The sequence below is a fragment of the Corylus avellana genome, chromosome 2 (assembly GCF_965113065.1).
Source record: "Corylus avellana chromosome 2, dhCorAvel1.hap1.2, whole genome shotgun sequence".
Classification (NCBI taxonomy): Eukaryota; Viridiplantae; Streptophyta; class Magnoliopsida; order Fagales; family Betulaceae; genus Corylus; species Corylus avellana.
In genome coordinates, this window is record NC_142491.1 from 47,054,621 (window position 1) to 47,072,333 (window position 17,713).

Below are 17,713 nucleotides of genomic sequence, written 5' to 3' on the forward strand. Positions count from 1 at the left end.
ATGGCCATCAATCTTCGAGTCACACCTATGCTCTTTGCCCTCTTACTCGCCCTGAGCCTAATCCAAACCTCTGATGCAGGTGGCATTGCCATCTACTGGGGTCAAAGTGGCAGCGAGGGAACCCTAATCCAAACCTGTGCCACCGGAAGATACAAGTACGTAAACATAGCCTTCCTCAACAAATTTGGCGGTGGCCGAAAACCAGAAATCAACCTCGCAGGTCATTGCAACCCAGCATCCAACGGATGCAAGATTGTTAGCAATGGCATTAGATATTGCCAAAAGCGTGGAGTTAAGGTGATGCTCTCCATTGGAGGTGGAATTGGAAGTTACTCCCTAACTTCTGCTAAGGATACACAAAACACAGCACTCTATTTGTGGAACAATTTCTTGGGTGGCAAATCAGCATCACGTCCATTAGGAGATGCCATATTGGATGGTATAGACTTCGACATAGAGGTCGGCTCGACAAAATATTGGGCTAACCTCGCACGAGACTTGAAGGCATATAGCAAGCCTGGAAGAAAGGTGTACTTAAGCGCAGCTCCCCAATGTCCATATCCTGATAGATTTCTTGGTGACGCCCTTAACACAGGCCTTTTTGACTATGTTTGGGTTCAATTCTATAATAATGGTCCGTGCCAATATAGTTCAGGTAACATCAACAAACTTATCAATTCATGGAACCTATGGACCAAGTCATTGAAGGCTGGAAAGTTATTTTTGGGTTTACCGGCAGCTCCACAGGCAGCCGGGAGTGGGTATGTTCCACCCAACGTGCTCACTTCTCAAATTCTTCCTATCATAAAGAAGTCGCCAAAGTATGGAGGTGTGATGCTTTGGTCAAAGTATTATGATGATAGGACTGGATATAGTTCTAAAATTATAAAAAATGTATGAAGTGTGTTTTCTCTGAGTTTTAATAATCGTGACAACCAGTTGGATGTCCTTGTATGGCTCTCAAGTTAAAAAATAAAAACCCTAGATAAATAAAAGATCTTGGGAGTACCGTTTAGGGTAATTGAGTGTATGTCATCTATCACATTTGTATTATTGTACTTCACCTATTGTGCTATGTCATGCCTCTATATTTATGGTTGATCGATCACCTTCTTTCTTTTCTTCCTTCATCATCCAATAATTTTTTTTTTCCTTGTATTTATTTATTTTCTTTTTTAATGTCTTAACAATATATGGTTGATAACTTTTAAGAAATGCATTTTGGGAAAACATATACTCTCCCGCGTTTCTAAAACATGCTTGTAGTTGTGAGCTTAAAATTTGATAATAATAATAAGAGTAAAGTCCACTTAACTTCCTCAAACTACTATTCCAATGACAATCTACTCCATAAACTATCAATTACGACAATTTACTCCTAAAACTACCAAAACAATGACAATGTATCCCCCAATGTTAGCAAAATGACGAAATTATCCATATAAAATTTTCAATAAGACTAAAATACTCTTAAAATTTTGAAAAAAAATTAAAATTTAGTATTTTTATTTTTATTTTAGTAAGGGTAATTTCGTCATTTTTTAAAAATTTGAGGTACATTGTCATTGTTTTGGTAGTTTGGGGGGTAAATTGTCGCAATTGATAGCTTGAGAGGTAGATTATCATTGGGATGGTAGTTTGAGGAGGTTAAATGGATTTTACCCTAATAATAATAATAATAATAAATAAATAAATAACACTTTTCAGTTAAAAACACATGCACTTATTTATGGCTCTCCTTCTTTTGGGCTGTGGGGTGGGGGCCCTGGAGATGTTCTTTTGGTCTTTGGCATTGAGGCCCACTTAGAAATTCGTGACGGAGTGTTACGTTTAATATTTTATTAAGGCCCAGTTAAGAATGATTGCTTCCAATGAGCAAATTGACCCATTGCAGAGGCCTAATACAATTATTCGTGATGGAATAATTTGGTTGTGATTTTGATGGTCTAGTCAGACTAGCTTGACAAATGAGCCGGCCCATAAATTATGGCGATCGACGACGTTGATTCGTTGAACTTCATCATCTAACATGTACGACATATGACAAATATTCTTTATTTCACATTAACAAGAGAATTGCTTATTCAAAAAAAAAAAAAAAAAACAAGAGAATTGCTATTTTCATTCATGATAAGCTAACTTGCCGAACATAATTTTATTTACTTATCTAACAAAAAATTAAATAAAACATAAATCAATACACCAAATAAAAATTAAAAAAATATATTGTTTTATGGTCAAGGTTATCTTTAGATAGTTTGGTCAAAAAAAAAAGATTGTTAGGCAATCTTGTTATCGGGTAAGGAATTGTTTTCATGTAAACGTTCTCAGAGTTAGTCAACCAATACTTCTAGAACTAATAAGTCAGCTTTCATCCTCCTTTGACTAAACCGTATTGGAATTAATTAATTTAATGAGCATCGTTGGTCAAGTTATCCCAAAGGGCACTAGGAACACTATAAAAGGAGCCTTCCCTTTACAATATGAAAGCACAAATTAAGCACCCCCAACAAAAGAAAACCAACTTCATATTTGAGCAAAAATGGCTAGCCATCTTCGACTTACACCTCTACTCTTTCCTCTATTATTCGGCCTAAGCCTAATCCAAATCTCTGACGCCGGTGGCATTGCCATTTATTGGGGTCAAGGTGGCAACGAGGGAACTCTAATTCAAACCTGTGCCACTGGACGATATAAGTATGTAAACATCGCCTTTCTCAACAAATTTGGTAGTGGTCGAAAGCCAGAAATCAACCTCGCGAATCATTGTAACCCAGCATCCAATGGATGTAGAGTTGTTAGCAATGGCATTAGATATTGCCAAAGGCGTGGAGTCAAGGTAATGCTCTCCATCGGAGGTGGAATTGGAAGTTACTCTCTGTCTTCTGCTAAGGATGCACAAAACACAGCACGCTATTTGTGGAACAATTTCTTGGGTGGCAAGTCACCATCACGCCCATTAGGAGATGCCATAGACTTCGCTATAGAGCTTGGCTCAAAAAAATATTGGAATAACCTTGCACAGTACCTAAAGGCATATAGCAAGCCAGCGCAGCTCCCCAATGTCCATTACCTGATAGATTTCTTGGTGCCGCCCTTAACACAGGCCTTTTTGACTATGTTTGGGTTCAATTCTATAATAATGCTCAATGTCAATACAGTTCAGGTAACATCAACAGACTTATTAGTTCATGGAACCGATGGACTAATTCAATGAAGGCCGGGAAGTTATTTTTGGGTTTATCGGCAGCTCCACAGGCAGCCGGAAGTGGGTATGTTCCACCTAATGTGCTCACTTCTCGAATTCTTCCTATTGTTAAGAGGTCGTCTAAGTATGGAGGTGTGATGCTTTGGTCAAAATATTATGATAATAGGACTGGATATAGTTCTAGAATTGTAAGAAATGTATGAGTTGGATATGGCTCTCAAGTCAAAAACACACAACAAATAAAAGATCTTGGGAGCTCGAGTATCGTTTATTACTTTATCAAATCTTATTGTACTTTACTTATCATGCTATGTCATGCCTATATCTTGATGGTTGCTCACCTTCTTTCTTTTCTTCATTCAACATCCAATTTTTTTCAACTATTTCTTATTTATTTTTTTAACAAAAACATGGTTGATAAGTTAAAAGAAAATTCATTTGGAAAGCATCTCCTTTCCCACTTTTCTAAAACATGCTTTTGACTTCTGAGTATAAAATTCAAAACAAAAGCACTTTATATTTGAAACAAACTCCAGTCGAGTGGTCTAAAGTTAAACCTCTCGTTAGAACGTTGTACAACAAATTTGTGAAATCCTATATCTCATTCGAATGAAACTTATTCTTGTTCGAACGAGATTGTTGCAAATCGTGAAACCCTAGCATAACTTAGCTTAAAAAGTTATGTTTTCTCTCATCCTATATAAATTTCACATATCACAACTTCTATACACATTGGAAGGCTATGTTTCATTGATTTGGGAGAGGTTTTACTTTTTTCTTGAGCCAAAATTGTTCTAAAACTTTTCTTAGTTTCATTGTCCTCATTCAAACCACAAAAGGTCTACGGCCGCCAAAGTTCTAGGTTGAAGCGGATGGGTTTGTTCTTGAACGTTATCATATAGAAGAAGGCCATAGGTTCTAGAATCACTGCAGTGAGAGGTAAATATGTTGTCTGCATGGTCACAAATTGGGTTTCGAGTTACAAAAGTTTGGAAAATAAGAACAATATGTAAAACAAGTTTACCATGGCGGATTTGTCTCAAAGTAGTTTTACTTTTGAATGGTTCTTCAAAAGGTTTTTACTTCATTATTAAAATTATTTATGTTGTTTGATTGTATGCGCTTATAGATTTTGGTATTAATAAATGTCGGAACTGAATTGATAATTTTCTTGATAATATTCTAGTGTTTAACAACTTGTGGTCTAAATCAAGAATTTTCAATTGCTTCTTTAGGGATTAATCTTGATTGCATGCCCATAGTCTTGTTGCAAAATATTTATGCTTCTCCTCATTAATTTGGGTTGTGGGGGCCAATCGACTTAGAAATTAGTGACCGGAGTGTTATGTTTAATCCTTTATTAAGGACCGGCCCATTTAAGAATGATGTCATTTCCGGTGAACAAATTGACCCATGGCTAAATCAATTTCAAATTAGCCCCTCAGTCTAGATTCCACTGTCAAGTTGATATTCAGAATCTTAAAAATGGCTTAAAATGAATTCATTTTAACCATATATCCTTGTTCATTCTAGAGGACAAGAATTGCTAATGGGGTCTTTTCCTCTTTTATTTATAATAGAAAAAGAAATGGATAATGAGTGGGACTTTAGCAATTAAGTATGCACAAGAGTTGTCACATTTTGAAATCTTTAAAATAGTTCACTTTTTAAGAAAAATTAGATACGGTAGACAGTGGCGGATATAAAGGGGGGCGGGCGCCCCTACCCGCCCCTTCAAAAAATTTTGAAAATTTTTTTTTCTAAGGGTAATTTTTTTTAGTTTTCTTGACCCTAACTCCTACTCCTCATTCTCTCACCCCTCCTAATACGAATTCTTAGATCCGCCACTACCGTTAAATGTAGACAATAGAAGCACCCGACCATCTGTGAAAAAGATAACCTTCATTGATTGACATTTGGTAATATCATATAATTAGGTCAAGATAACGCATAAAATTTAATATAAAAGAACCCCCCTCGAGAAATTTGATAAGGATGGAATAATAGTTGTAATTTTGATGGGCCACGGCGTTGAGAATATGCACCATGGTCTAGTCGAACTAGCTTTGATCAAATGAGCTGACCCGTAAAGTATGGCGCCGACGTTGAACTTCAATAGAAATAACAAGACAAATCCTGTTTGTCCACAACGATGGCTCCTTTTTTAGGGAAGAAATTTGGAGTTATCTGGTAAATAAATAAATATATATTTTCAACATTTAAACTCATAACATCGAAAATTAATATAATTGATATATGGGGGTAATGTCATTATAAATTTAGTCATATTTCAGTGACGTGTCATGTGTGTAACGTATGCTAGTCAGTAGTAAGGAAAACAACAACGAAGTAACGTTGCATACAAATAATAATAAGAGCCCCATTAATGCCCATATGTAACCAAGAAGGATCATACAATACACCAAAGAAAAGACAAGCATATATAACTAGCTAGCTTACATTTAAATCATGACAAATGGTAAACGACAGAAACTATCGAATACATATATGCAGCCGCGCTGTCGAAGATAATATATATAGGAATTCAAATATTTACTAACAAAATTCACAAATCCCTTGTACTATGATATTATAATAAGAGATATGAACTAATTAAACTATATTTATGTTCCATGTGCACTTTGTAAAATATGGCCACCCCTTTGTTGTTTTTTACCTAATGAACGTGTTTTGTAGTGATTATTCCCTAATTTCGAATTTATAATTGATTTAAAATTTCATTAATTAGCTCTCATGTTGAGCATTTGTCTTCACATTCTTAGAGTAAGTCAACCAATCCTGCTTAAAACCGAGTCAGCTTCAGCCTACAATTGACTAAAGTTCTATACAGCTCAACTATATTTGAATTAACTGAAACGCGTTATTGGTCAAATTTTCAAGCTTGGAACACTCCCAACTCTATAAAACGAGCCTCCCCTTAACATTATGTGAGCACAAAACACATTCACACAAAAATGGCTAGAAATCTTAGACTTGCACCGCTACTCCTTCCCCTCTTGTTCTTGACGGCCTTGATCAAAACTGCCCACGCTGGTGGCATCGCCATCTACTGGGGTCAAAACGGCAACGAAGGAACACTAACGGACACTTGTGCTACCGGAAGATATTCGTACGTAAACGTAGCCTTTCTCAACAAATTTGGCAACGGCCAAACCCCGGATATCAATCTTGCGGGTCATTGCAATCCAGCATCCAATGGGTGTACAATAGTCAGCGAAGGCATTAGAAATTGCCAAAAGCGTGGAATCAAGGTGATGCTTTCCATTGGAGGTGGAATTGGAAGCTACTCTCTAGCTTCTGCTGCGGATGCAGAAAATGTAGCGCAATATTTGTGGAATAATTTCTTGGGTGGTAAGTCATCATCACGTCCCCTAGGCGACGCCGTATTAGATGGCATAGACTTCGACATAGAGCTTGGGTCGACTCAATACTGGGAGGATCTTGCAAAGTACCTAAAGGCATATAGCAAACCAGAAAGAAAGGTGTACTTAAGCGCAGCTCCCCAATGTCCATTTCCAGATAGCTTTCTTGGTACTGCCCTTAACACAGGCCTTTTGGACTACGTTTGGATTCAATTCTACAATAATGCTCCATGCCAATATAGTTCAGGTAACATCAGTAACCTAATAAGTTCATGGAACCGATGGACGACGTCGATAAAGGCCGGGAGGATATTTTTGGGTTTACCGGCAGCTCCTCAAGCAGCTGGAAGTGGGTATATTCCTCCCGACGTGCTGACTTCTAAAATTCTTCCCATCATTAGAAAGTCACCTAAATATGGAGGTGTGATGTTTTGGTCAAAGTATTATGATGATCAGACTGGATATAGCTCCACCATTTTGAAGAGCGTATGAATCATGCTTTTGTCCTTTTTTAAATGATAATTATTGAGTTGTGTATCTTTTTCAATCCAAGATCTTGACTATATGGTTCTTGGCTTAAATAATAAATGAAATACATAAATAAATATGTGTGTTATATATTTAAGTTGACTTTTATTTTTATTTTTTTCTTCTAGCACAAAGTCATGTACGTAATTTTCTGCTCATTGGTTGGTAAAAGGGAATATATGCACATCGCTTGGGAAGTTGACAAATATATATATATATTAAGAAAGATGACAAATATTTAAAAAAAAAAAAAAAAAAAACTTTTAAAGGTAAAAAAAATCAATTGTGAGGCCGAGCCCATCTGTTCGAACAGGTGCCCAAGCTTGGTCTCCCACTTGCTCGGCCTGTTCTTTGCTAAAATGGACAACTCTATATATCAATACTAACAATTTTAAATGAAATTATTTTTTCGAAAGAAAAAGGGGATCTTGTTAAGGCCACTGCTTAACAAGAGAATAAGAAAAGGTTAAATATTTCATATCATGCATTTTGCTTTTAATGGTGACGTTAATTAGGTCAAAATAATCAACAAATCTGATGCAAAGAAAGTACTCCACAAACATAGCCGTTAGGACGCCGTATTAATTAAGGTATTGTGACGAGGTTAATTATGCCGTCACGCAAGAGTGTAGTAATATATAATAGGAGCCACCCATTTAGTGTGGCGTAAACGTTGAGCTAGCTTCATCCTTGTGGAACAATTTGGATATTTTTAATAATGCTTATAAAAAAATAATCGGTATTTAATCATTTTTAAACAGAGTGAGATTTGAGAATATTCTATTCTCAGGACATATATTAACACTACGGCGCCACGCACTCACTCCTATCATATGATTCATATTTGAGGTTTTTGATGTATATATCATCAATATTGGTGAGATCTCATCCATTTTCGTAGCATATATAGAATCATCGACATTATATCAATTATCAAGGAAAGAGATCGATGTAATATTTGAAAAAAAAAGAACAAAAATTAATAGTATATCGTTGGGCTTAACAACCCGAATATCTGGCTTCCTAAGCATAATGCCCAAACGTAAAGCCCATTTCATATAAGAGACCCACTAAAAGCCTATGGTGCCTAATAGATAGATGACAATAATCAAAGGGATTTGAAACTGTCACATGGCAAGCATCTAAGACTTACTATAAAAGGGTAACTCTCTCCAAAAGACAAAAGCATTTATGTCTCTCTCTAAAAACTCTCTATTTAGTTTTCTCTCTCTCATATAGAAGACTATTTAATTATTGGAGTGTCCCCGTTCCAGAGGATTAATGGACTTTAGTGACTACCTTCTCTATTTTGCAGAAAATTCATTGCCGGTCCGACCATTCGAAAACTGTTCTTACAAATATTATTCTCATTGATTCAAAAATGTTGCTTTCGCATCTCCTCTTCTGAACAATGTCACATACGAGAGAGAACGTATGATAACTACACTTTTTATAAATGTAAATCACGTATAAATCAGTGAAATTTACTTGAATTTTAAAGCAAAACATGTCATTGTCAAATTGTAGAAAATCAGGGGCATCCTTGAAGCTATAAAAGAGAACAACCCCAATGGCATGGCAGCAAAAAACATTGGTGGGATTGCCTTATTGATATACTAGCAACAATGGCTAGAATTCCTCTATTCCTTCCCCTCCTAATCTTGCTGAGCCTCATCAAACCCTCTCACGCTGGTGGCATTGCCATCTATTGGGGTCAAAGTGGCTACGAAGGAAGCCTAACCGAAACATGTGCGACAGCAAAATACTCCCATGTAATCATATCTTTCCTAAACCAATTTGGCAATGGCCGAACCCCAGAAATCGACCTTGCGGGTCACTGCAACCCAGCATCCAATGGGTGCACCGTAATTAGCAATGGCATAAGAAGTTGCCAAGCTCGAGGAGTTAAGGTGCTGCTCTCCATTGGAGGAGGAATTGGAAGTTACTCTCTAGCTTCTTCATTGGATGCTCAAAATGTAGCTGATTATTTGTGGAACAATTTCTTGGGTGGGCAATCACCTTCACGTCCTCTAGGTGACGCCGTATTAGATGCATGGTATAGACTTTGACATAGAGCTTGGCTCAACATATCATTGGGCAGATCTTGCTCGTTGCCTGAAGGCATATAGCCAGCCAGGAAGAACAGTGTTGTTGAGTGCAGCTCCTCAATGTCCATTTCCTGATATGTTTCTTGGTAACGCTCTTAACTCAGGGCTTTTCGACTACGTTTGGGTTCAGTTCTATAATAATGCTCCATGCCAATACAGTGTGGGTAATATCAACAACCTTATAAGTTCATGGAATCGATGGACTACGTCCATAAATGCAGGGAGTGTGTTTATAGGGTTACCTGCGGCTCCTGGGGCGGCCGGAAGTGGGTATATTCCACCCAGTGTGCTAACTTCTCAAATCCTTCCGGTGATAAAGCAGTCACCTAAGTATGGAGGTGTGATGCTTTGGTCCAAGTATTTTGATAATAGGAGTGGATATAGTTCCTTCATCATAGCGAGTGTGTGAAGTTATTACTTCGAGTAGGCTACCATGAAGTCATTGTGAGAGTATAATATCCCTTTCATTCTTATTGTATTGTATATGTGGTTTCATAGCCTGAAAGGGTAAATAAATAAATTGGGAATTTTAGGTTTGCATGGATTGATAGTTTGTACTTGGATGCTTCTTATAAATAAATAAATGTTGAATTTTGATTTTGACGTTCTTCTTTTAGCCCATGTATTTGTTTCTAAACTTGGTGTAACAGTGTCTCGAGTTTGACTGCAATTGTTGCTTTTTCTTTTGTTCTTTTTGTTATTTTCATGTTGTATTTAGTTCTTTACCCCTTAAAGAGAAGGGCGTAACAGTGTAACACGGAGTGTGCACCACACCATACAATCCATAAGTAATAACCTAAGCAGGCAGAAAGTTGAACTGATTAGGCCTGTTCTCGTTAGGGATCAGGATCCCCTGGAATTCCAGGGGAATTCCAGATTCAAGAATTTGAAAGTTAAAGGTTCAAAATGTGCCACATGGCTAAAACCACTTTCCTCCCAAACCCACTGTATTTAGATACTAAAAGACTTTCCCTCCCAAAAATAAAACAACTATAAAACATCTCTCAATTCACACAACTAAAATACCAAGTATTGAATCTGAATGTCAAAAAAAAAAAAAAAAATTCATAGTTCCCCCAAAAAAAAAAAAAAAAAATAGCCTCAATACAAAAAGCTGGGATTTTCTTTTTTCAGACGTGATGAAGAAGTGGGTTTTGTGTTTTGGGAGGAAAGTGGTTTTAGCCACATGGCACATTTTTGGACCTTTAATCTTCAAATTCTAGAATCTGGAATTCCAGGGGATCCTGATCCTCTCGTTAGTGCTCCATGATGAACACAGGTGGAATTTTGGGTGGTTTTAGAGACAACTGGAACAAACTAAAGAATCTCTTTCTGATTAAGTGATGCGAGGAAAATATATTACGCTAGTAACACAACTACAATCAATTTTTCTTGCTGAGCCAAGAGTCATTTTTCTGCTAGGCAAACGAGAATAATTATAGTGTAGAAAAAAAGGGTACACTACTCTAATATATGAGAATGTAAAATATTTTTGCAAAATTATTCAAGATAATAAAGTTTAATTTTCTCAAGTTTTTATTTTTATTTTTTATTTTTCAATTGTATTATGATTTAATATTCTGGATCATCGACAAATTGTGTTAGTCCTTGTAGGAAAACTACGTTAGTTTTTAACAAGATGCACCAGCAAGCCGTTGAAATTTAACATATATCAGGAAGTTAAAAGGCCGAGTGTTCTAGGAAAAGAAAGGGGTAAATCAACACGAAGTAGATGGAATCTTGAAATACACATATATAACAATGCCAGCAAAAATTACACCAATCCACCCGAGGGAAGCCCCGAATAAATCTAAGCGTTCTGATAGTTTGAAATGATCACAGTGCATGGGCAAGTGGCAAAATGATGTGGGCTCATCGGCTTACTTAGCGCTTACGCTTGCCGGACCTGAATATTGTGAGTGGATTGGAATCGCCAGATGGGTTGTCTTCCACTCTGAAGAAGTGCTACCTCTTCTCCCTCCTTCACCATCCCTTGATTCTGCATATGAAAACCAATAAAGTATATCATGCATAACGAAGATAGCCAGCCAACATAGAGAAACAGATATTTGATCATGCAAAACCTATTTCCATAAATTCTCAGTGCAAGGAAATCTACTTGAGCTTTCATGTGAAAGCTAGTACTCAAAGGCCAGAATATTGGTTGAATTATGAAAGGCATCTATTCATCACTAAGGGCTTTAAGTTATCAACGAACTCTGATTCCAAACCAGACTAACTCTGAACTAGAGCGAGGATAGTTTACTTAGCAGAGGTTGGAAGTGCAAAAATTATCTTAAATTGTCTTTTCTACAGGCATGCCCCCCAAATTTGAAATGTTTGAGATCATTCGTTACTCCCAATGGATAGCACAGTTGGTCATAAAGTATACCAGATACATCAAAAGCAAAAGCACAACTGCCATGGGACAGGAGATCTGGAACCCGTGTAGAATTATATATCCCATCTACACATGGATCCTTCCCAGATTGAAATTCAGACCCAGAAAGCCAGATGCATCACAAACCCAATGATGAGGAGAATTTTTTGGGTTTCGAAGAGAAACACAAATGAACATTGTAGAACTCAAAAGTCCTGATTTCATTTAGCTAAAATTGAGCAGATTACTACATCTCAACTACTGCGAAAGTAAGAGTGCAAGTGATTTTCCTGTTAAAAACTTCACCTTTAGTAGAGCTAAGGCATTCGCAAAGGTCTCTTCAGCATCATCTGAGAACTGCAAGTATATGGGGCACACTCCTTGATACGAAGCCAGCCTTTGTTGTATCCTCTTCCTGCATGGCCATCAAAGTTACACATTAGATTCACATTCCTTATCTGTCCTCTGTCCCCTTACCTTTTATCTTTTATTTGCTAATCCAGTCAGTAATGAACTTATAGTTCAGTTCTTATATACTTTCACTCAGTCAAACTCAGATCAAATAAGGCATTTATTATTCCAGTTTTTCCAGGGCTAAGAACCTATCAAGAGAAAACTTATGCCTACAGAAATATCTAAGAGGATAAAAAATTTATGCCTGCAACATGGATGCCCAATATGCAATACTGTATCATAACCTCTCATGCAAACAGCATCCACATTGCACAACGAAAAAATTGAGAACCCGGGACATAAGAAACTCACTCATTTGTAAAAGCAAATATGGTGCCTGAAGGTCGATAGTGGCTCAGTAGGGTACCCATGAAACCAGTTCTGGTGAAGACAACAATTGAGGTTCCAAGAGTGTTAGACATCATGGTTGCATGGTAAGCAAACATCTCACTCATATGGTTCTACAGAGAAGAAAACACTTCCAGTCAGTATTCAGAGCTTACATTCAAATTGATATTGGGGGAGAGAGACAAAGGGCGAGGGTGCTACAATGCAGATAGACTCAATGAAGCATCAAAATACATGAAAATTATATGTTAAATAACCTTGAAGGCTTGACCAAGATTAGGTGGCATTTCACCGCATGATATGGTAGCTTCCGTCCGTAATGCAACTGTGTGCATGACTTTAACAGCTTTCAAGGGGAACCTGCATGGCATTAAGGTGTAAAAGTTTACAAATAAACAATCCCCATTATTAAATCCCATAATGGCTTGTAGGCAATGTTGATGTTACTTTGAGTGTTGCAACTTGCAACTAGAGTCACTCCACTCTGATCATGCACATATTTAGTGACCAAAATTTGATATGCAAGCATTTGAAACCATTGAATCTATTGGCATTGCCATCCAGGGACATCAAATCTCTTTGTGTGCAAGGAGTGATCAGAAGTACATCTATTCCTCAACACTGGCTAAACCCTTGGATAGAGAAAGTGCTAACCCAATGCTGCCAGATGGTGGGTTCCAATGACAGACGTCTCTCGATGTGCATGATGCTCATAAAAAATATTCATCTAGTCACATCCAAGTAACCGACTAAAAAGTCAAAAAGAAGTAACTTACTTTCCATGAGCAGTTTCACCAGAAAGCATGACTGCATCAGCACCCTCTCGGACAGCGATGGCAATGTCTGATACCTCTGCTCTGGTTGGAGTTGGGTGTACAATCATGCTTTCCAGCATATTTGTTGCCACAATAACAGCTTTCCCCATGCTACGGCAGATTCTGATTATCTCCTCCTGCATTTTTAATTGAGAATCTTCTGAATGTCAGAGAATAACTCATACTTGATGTCTTAATAGTCCTGTATAATGACACCAGTATGTGATGCCCTCTCTTCTGTTGCCCTTCTGGCAAAAATAAAATACCTGCAGAAGTGGAACCTCCTCAATAGGGAGCTCTGCTCCAAGGTCTCCTCTTGCAACCATTGCCTAAAATAAGAAGAGCATGTGTGACTTTCAAAGGGTATAAAAGTGACAGAAGCAGCCAGATTTAGACTAATACTTAAAAACACTTGATAATAGTCACAATCTTCAAGGTCTAAATGTAAATTTTAATAAAATTTAGCAGCAAATAAAAGATACAATGCAATGATTAGTATGATCACCCCATCAGATGCTGTGATAATGGAATGCAAATTTGGGATAGAGTCTGCACTTTCAATTTTTACAATGACGTGTATATCTGCACCACAGCCTGCCATATCAAATGGAAAACTGAATTATAATTTGTACTCTGGAGCAGGGTAACAAACATGTTTCCCAAATTTTGTTTTTAAAAATAAGAAATCATATCTGGATGTTTACTTTGCAGATAATTCTTCAATTCATGAACTACTTGTGCATCTTTAACAAAGGAAACAGCATAAAAGTCAACTTTGTTGTCCACTCCAAATTTGATATCATCCCAATCCTTCTCTGCAGCAAAGCAATATAGAAAATTATGTACATTTGCAAAAGGAAACAATTTCAGTACCTCCTCACCTTTAAAAGAGAGGGAGAGAGTGAGAGAGAAGAAGAAGAAGAAAATGCAAATCAGTAGGATATTGTAGAGTACATAATGATTCAAGGTCTAACCAGTGATGGAAGGCAGTGTTGCACTTTTTCCTCGAACATTTAAGTGACGCCTAGATTTAAGTTCTCCTCCATCAACAACTTCACACTTCACTGAATCTTCTGTCTTGGACTTCACCAAAAATGACATCATACCACCTGCAGAGTAGATCAAGAGTCAGCAGTGCACATATCTTAACAAGACATGTTACATTTTTTAAATTCTTGTCTACTATACAGACAGAGAGCTTGCCTTTTCAATTACACTTGTAATTCAAAGACCACTCAATTCTAAAGGAAGCAACAGTTACAATCTAAAAGGTCGTGAAGGTTATGAACCAGTGGAAAACTGTAGGCAAGAGGTATTAAGTTAAACTTCTTATGATAATTCATCTCAAGTACTTAAGGTAGAATTTTGTGGACATAAAACTGAAGCTAATAACAGCTCGTGAGGGCCTTAAGAGTTCTAAAATCTTATATAAAATGTGAAATCTGGGCATATGGCATCAGCATCTTTTTGCCCTATCCATGTTTTAATTCCCAAATTCATAATAATCCTCAACCACCAGAACTCACTGGATTAGAATATCCTGAATTATCAATAGTGTGAGAGACGGTATATGTTATCTTATAAAGCGGCATATTCCATTTTGAAGTTGACGACATTCTTCCTTCCATGAAACAACATAATAAAGATTTCTAAAAGCATGTTGATTTCATCTTAGGACATGTGGGATTATAATTAACTTTCACAGTAAAACTCACAGCCAGTCAGGCATGCTCTGTTCGATCTCAGTAATCAGAAATTTTTATGAGAAAAGTTAAATTTGAGGAGTTCAATAGGAATGCTATAATAAGTGACAGAATCATGCATATGCCCACGCTAGTGTATAAGAGTAAACGTATCAGTGCACATGCAAATGGCCACACAAATATGACTTACAGACCAAGTTTCTTTACTGTCATTTACACCATTATCCTTCACTAAAATATGTGATATCCAAATATTTCACAAAATTAAGCTTGAACCATGAATAATAAAACTACTATCTCCTCTGAGCAAATATTTTTAATCTATGAGCACAGTTCAGGTGAAAGAAACTTCCTTGTTTACCAGAGAGGACAAATATAGCATACCATCAACAAGAAGCATGTCACCCACTTCTACGTCATTAACAAAATCATCATAGTTCACACTAACAGAATCTGCTGTGCCAACCCCTCTACGAATTGTAAAAGTGAATTCTTGCCCACTCATTAATGTGATTGGTTGTGGCAGGTCCCCACTCCTAACTTCAGGACCCTGATGAAAACCAAAGAAAAAAGGATAAATTATTTAGAAATTAGATAAAACAAAATATTGATCAACCAAAAAAAATCAAGATACATATACTTGACTAGGAAATAACACAATAATATGAACTAGCAGGTTCCAATATTGCTCCTTACAATGTCCATGTAGCAACAAATTAGTTCCATTTTGGCATCTCCACGGCTAAGAGACTGCATATTTTTAGCTAAATTAACAATAAGATCCTAAACGTAGTCACCGTATGAATGGCACACAACATACATACTGCTTGCTTCCCGAATGCATAAAATGCAATGCCCTAATTATCAACAGTCCCTCCTCAAAGTGGGGAGGTCAAATACCTACTTCAATTTCTCTCCATGACTAGGATGCATAAAAACTCCAGAGGGAAGTTTAATGACTTCTTGTGCTACAAATAGAAAAGTCTTCCTGCATATGCTTTTTATGACAGTAAATTCAGCTAACATAAATGCTACTGATACATCCATGTAAATATTTTTGGGAAGATGAACACCTAGAGGATTAAGTAAGACCCTTGATAATATGTTGGAACACCACCTTAATCCAAAAGCTTAAGCCTATTGATTTAGGTCCGGCTATATTATATCAATTGTTCAATCTCATCACAATTATTCGATGTGGATTATTTGTCAGTTTCTATATATATATTTCCAAATGATTAATTTACTATTTGTCAGTTTCTATCTAAACAATGCCTAACCTGCTTTAGCAGCGTGCTGTACTAATTTAACATAGAAGAAAATAGAATCGAATGTAAAGCATAGAATCGAATGTAAAGCAAAAACTTGCCTTGGTGTCGAGCATGATTGCAATTACATTGTCTTTGGATTGAGCATTATATTCCTTAACCAAATCTATAACTTTCTGATGAGACGCGTGGTCTCCATGAGACATGTTCATCCGAGCAACATTCATTCCAGCTTCGGCCAGCTTCCATATCATTTCACGCGTGTTGGTAGAAGGACCGATCGTGCACACGATCTTTGTCTTGCGTCTAACCGTCGGCTTGGACCACACGCCCACCGGTGACGAGTCGAGAAGTTGATGAACTTGTAGATGCTGAAATTGTTGCTCTCTCTGATCAGCATCTCACAAAAATGGTAAAAAAATAAATACGAGGAAAAATTTGCAAAGTTTATCTCTTTTTTTTCCCTCTTTTCTTTGCAACTTTAAGACAAATTATTAACAATAAATAATTTTCTTTGCTCTTTAATCCGTTTTCACAGCAACCAAAGAGAGTTGTCGAACAAACACATCAAGGCTCTGATTTCGTCTCAATGCACTCAGCATCCAAACGAAGCCTCTTAAACATTAAGCTTACTTAATTGCCTACTTATCAAATAAAGAAGCTTCAATTTTTCGCATCCTTTTGTTTTCAACTAGAACGAGAATTTTCAAAAACACGAAAAGTACTTCCAAACAATGGGCTTATAAAAAACGCTTCCAATTTTCCTACATTCCCTCCACACATAAACAAAATCAAAGTGAACCGTTAAAGAAAATGAAAGAACAAGCTGTAAATAGGACGAACATTTGGTACATCCTCGGGTGAGACCGGGACGACCTCCGGCTCGACACGTGCGGATCTCCTCGCGACAATGCAAGACCTTCTGTGAACGAGCCGGTAGCTCTTCTTCTCGTCGCGTGCCAAAACCTTGGAAGCAAAACTTGAAGGTTTTAGCTTTTCGACTCTGTCCTGTACAGATCCAGTGCTAGGACACAGCAACGAGCTCTGAATCGATCGTGTCGCCACCACTTGCGCCATTGTCACAGAGCTACGGGCAATGAGAGAGAGAGACAGGTTTCAGATAGACTCAATAAAATGAGAGTCACAGCGAGAGATTTAAGTGATGAATTTGGAGGTATTGGAAAAATCGCCTCGAAATTTGGCTTGGCGGAGGAACTGAGGATAGATAATAGAGAGAAGGCGCTTTGGTTGTATCGAGAGACGAATAGCAAACACGCTTTTGTTATACATACATTTATTCAAAGCGGTTGGGTTTATGCAGTAGAAAATGGAAAATGGAAAGTGTTATTGTCAAATGTCAATCAGGGTTTTAGAAGTTAACACTGGAACATGGGAACGAATGCGACGCCGTTTCAAGTATCTGATAGAAATTATTACCTTTACAAAATTTGGGGATAAGTTGAGCGATAATTTACATTACATTTATCTTATCAATTATTAAAATATAAATTATTATGTA

At 37.1% G+C, this 17,713-nt stretch overlaps 3 protein-coding genes and 2 pseudogenes across 4 annotated transcripts; 4 read left to right on the forward strand and 1 right to left on the reverse strand.

Annotated features, from left to right (window-relative positions):
* On the forward strand, positions 1–900 carry LOC132167524 (hevamine-A-like). The gene has a single exon (XM_059578523.2). The coding sequence runs from the start codon at positions 1–3 to the stop codon at positions 898–900; it is 900 nt and encodes a 299-aa protein (XP_059434506.2).
* Positions 901–2,542: 1,642 nt separating this feature from the next.
* Positions 2,543–3,411, forward strand: LOC132167646 (hevamine-A-like; annotated as a pseudogene).
* A 2,761-nt stretch (positions 3,412–6,172) lies between these two features.
* LOC132166928 (hevamine-A) lies at positions 6,173–7,151 on the forward strand. The gene has a single exon (XM_059577785.2). It carries the CDS (start codon positions 6,184–6,186, stop codon positions 7,081–7,083), a length of 900 nt encoding a protein of 299 aa, XP_059433768.2. The 5' UTR covers positions 6,173–6,183; the 3' UTR covers positions 7,084–7,151.
* A 1,587-nt stretch (positions 7,152–8,738) lies between these two features.
* On the forward strand, positions 8,739–9,636 carry LOC132167529 (hevamine-A-like; annotated as a pseudogene).
* A 1,324-nt stretch (positions 9,637–10,960) lies between these two features.
* PKP-BETA1 (plastidic pyruvate kinase beta subunit 1) lies at positions 10,961–17,501 on the reverse strand. Of its 2 annotated transcripts, none has more exons than XM_059577828.2 (12): positions 17,038–17,501; positions 16,296–16,583; positions 15,311–15,476; positions 14,198–14,332; positions 13,928–14,038; positions 13,729–13,817; positions 13,490–13,552; positions 13,185–13,360; positions 12,666–12,768; positions 12,373–12,521; positions 11,914–12,022; positions 10,961–11,226 (listed from the first exon to the last, which is right to left on the reverse strand). In XM_059577828.2, exons 1-12 carry the CDS (start codon positions 17,269–17,271, stop codon positions 11,119–11,121), a joined length of 1,731 nt encoding a protein of 576 aa, XP_059433811.2. In that variant the 5' UTR covers positions 17,272–17,501; the 3' UTR covers positions 10,961–11,118. The 2 variants fall into 2 exon arrangements, with proteins under 2 accessions (XP_059433811.2, XP_059433812.2); XM_059577829.2 differs by having other exon boundaries at positions 16,296–16,565; positions 17,038–17,500.
* Between the last annotated feature and the right edge of the window lie 212 nt (positions 17,502–17,713).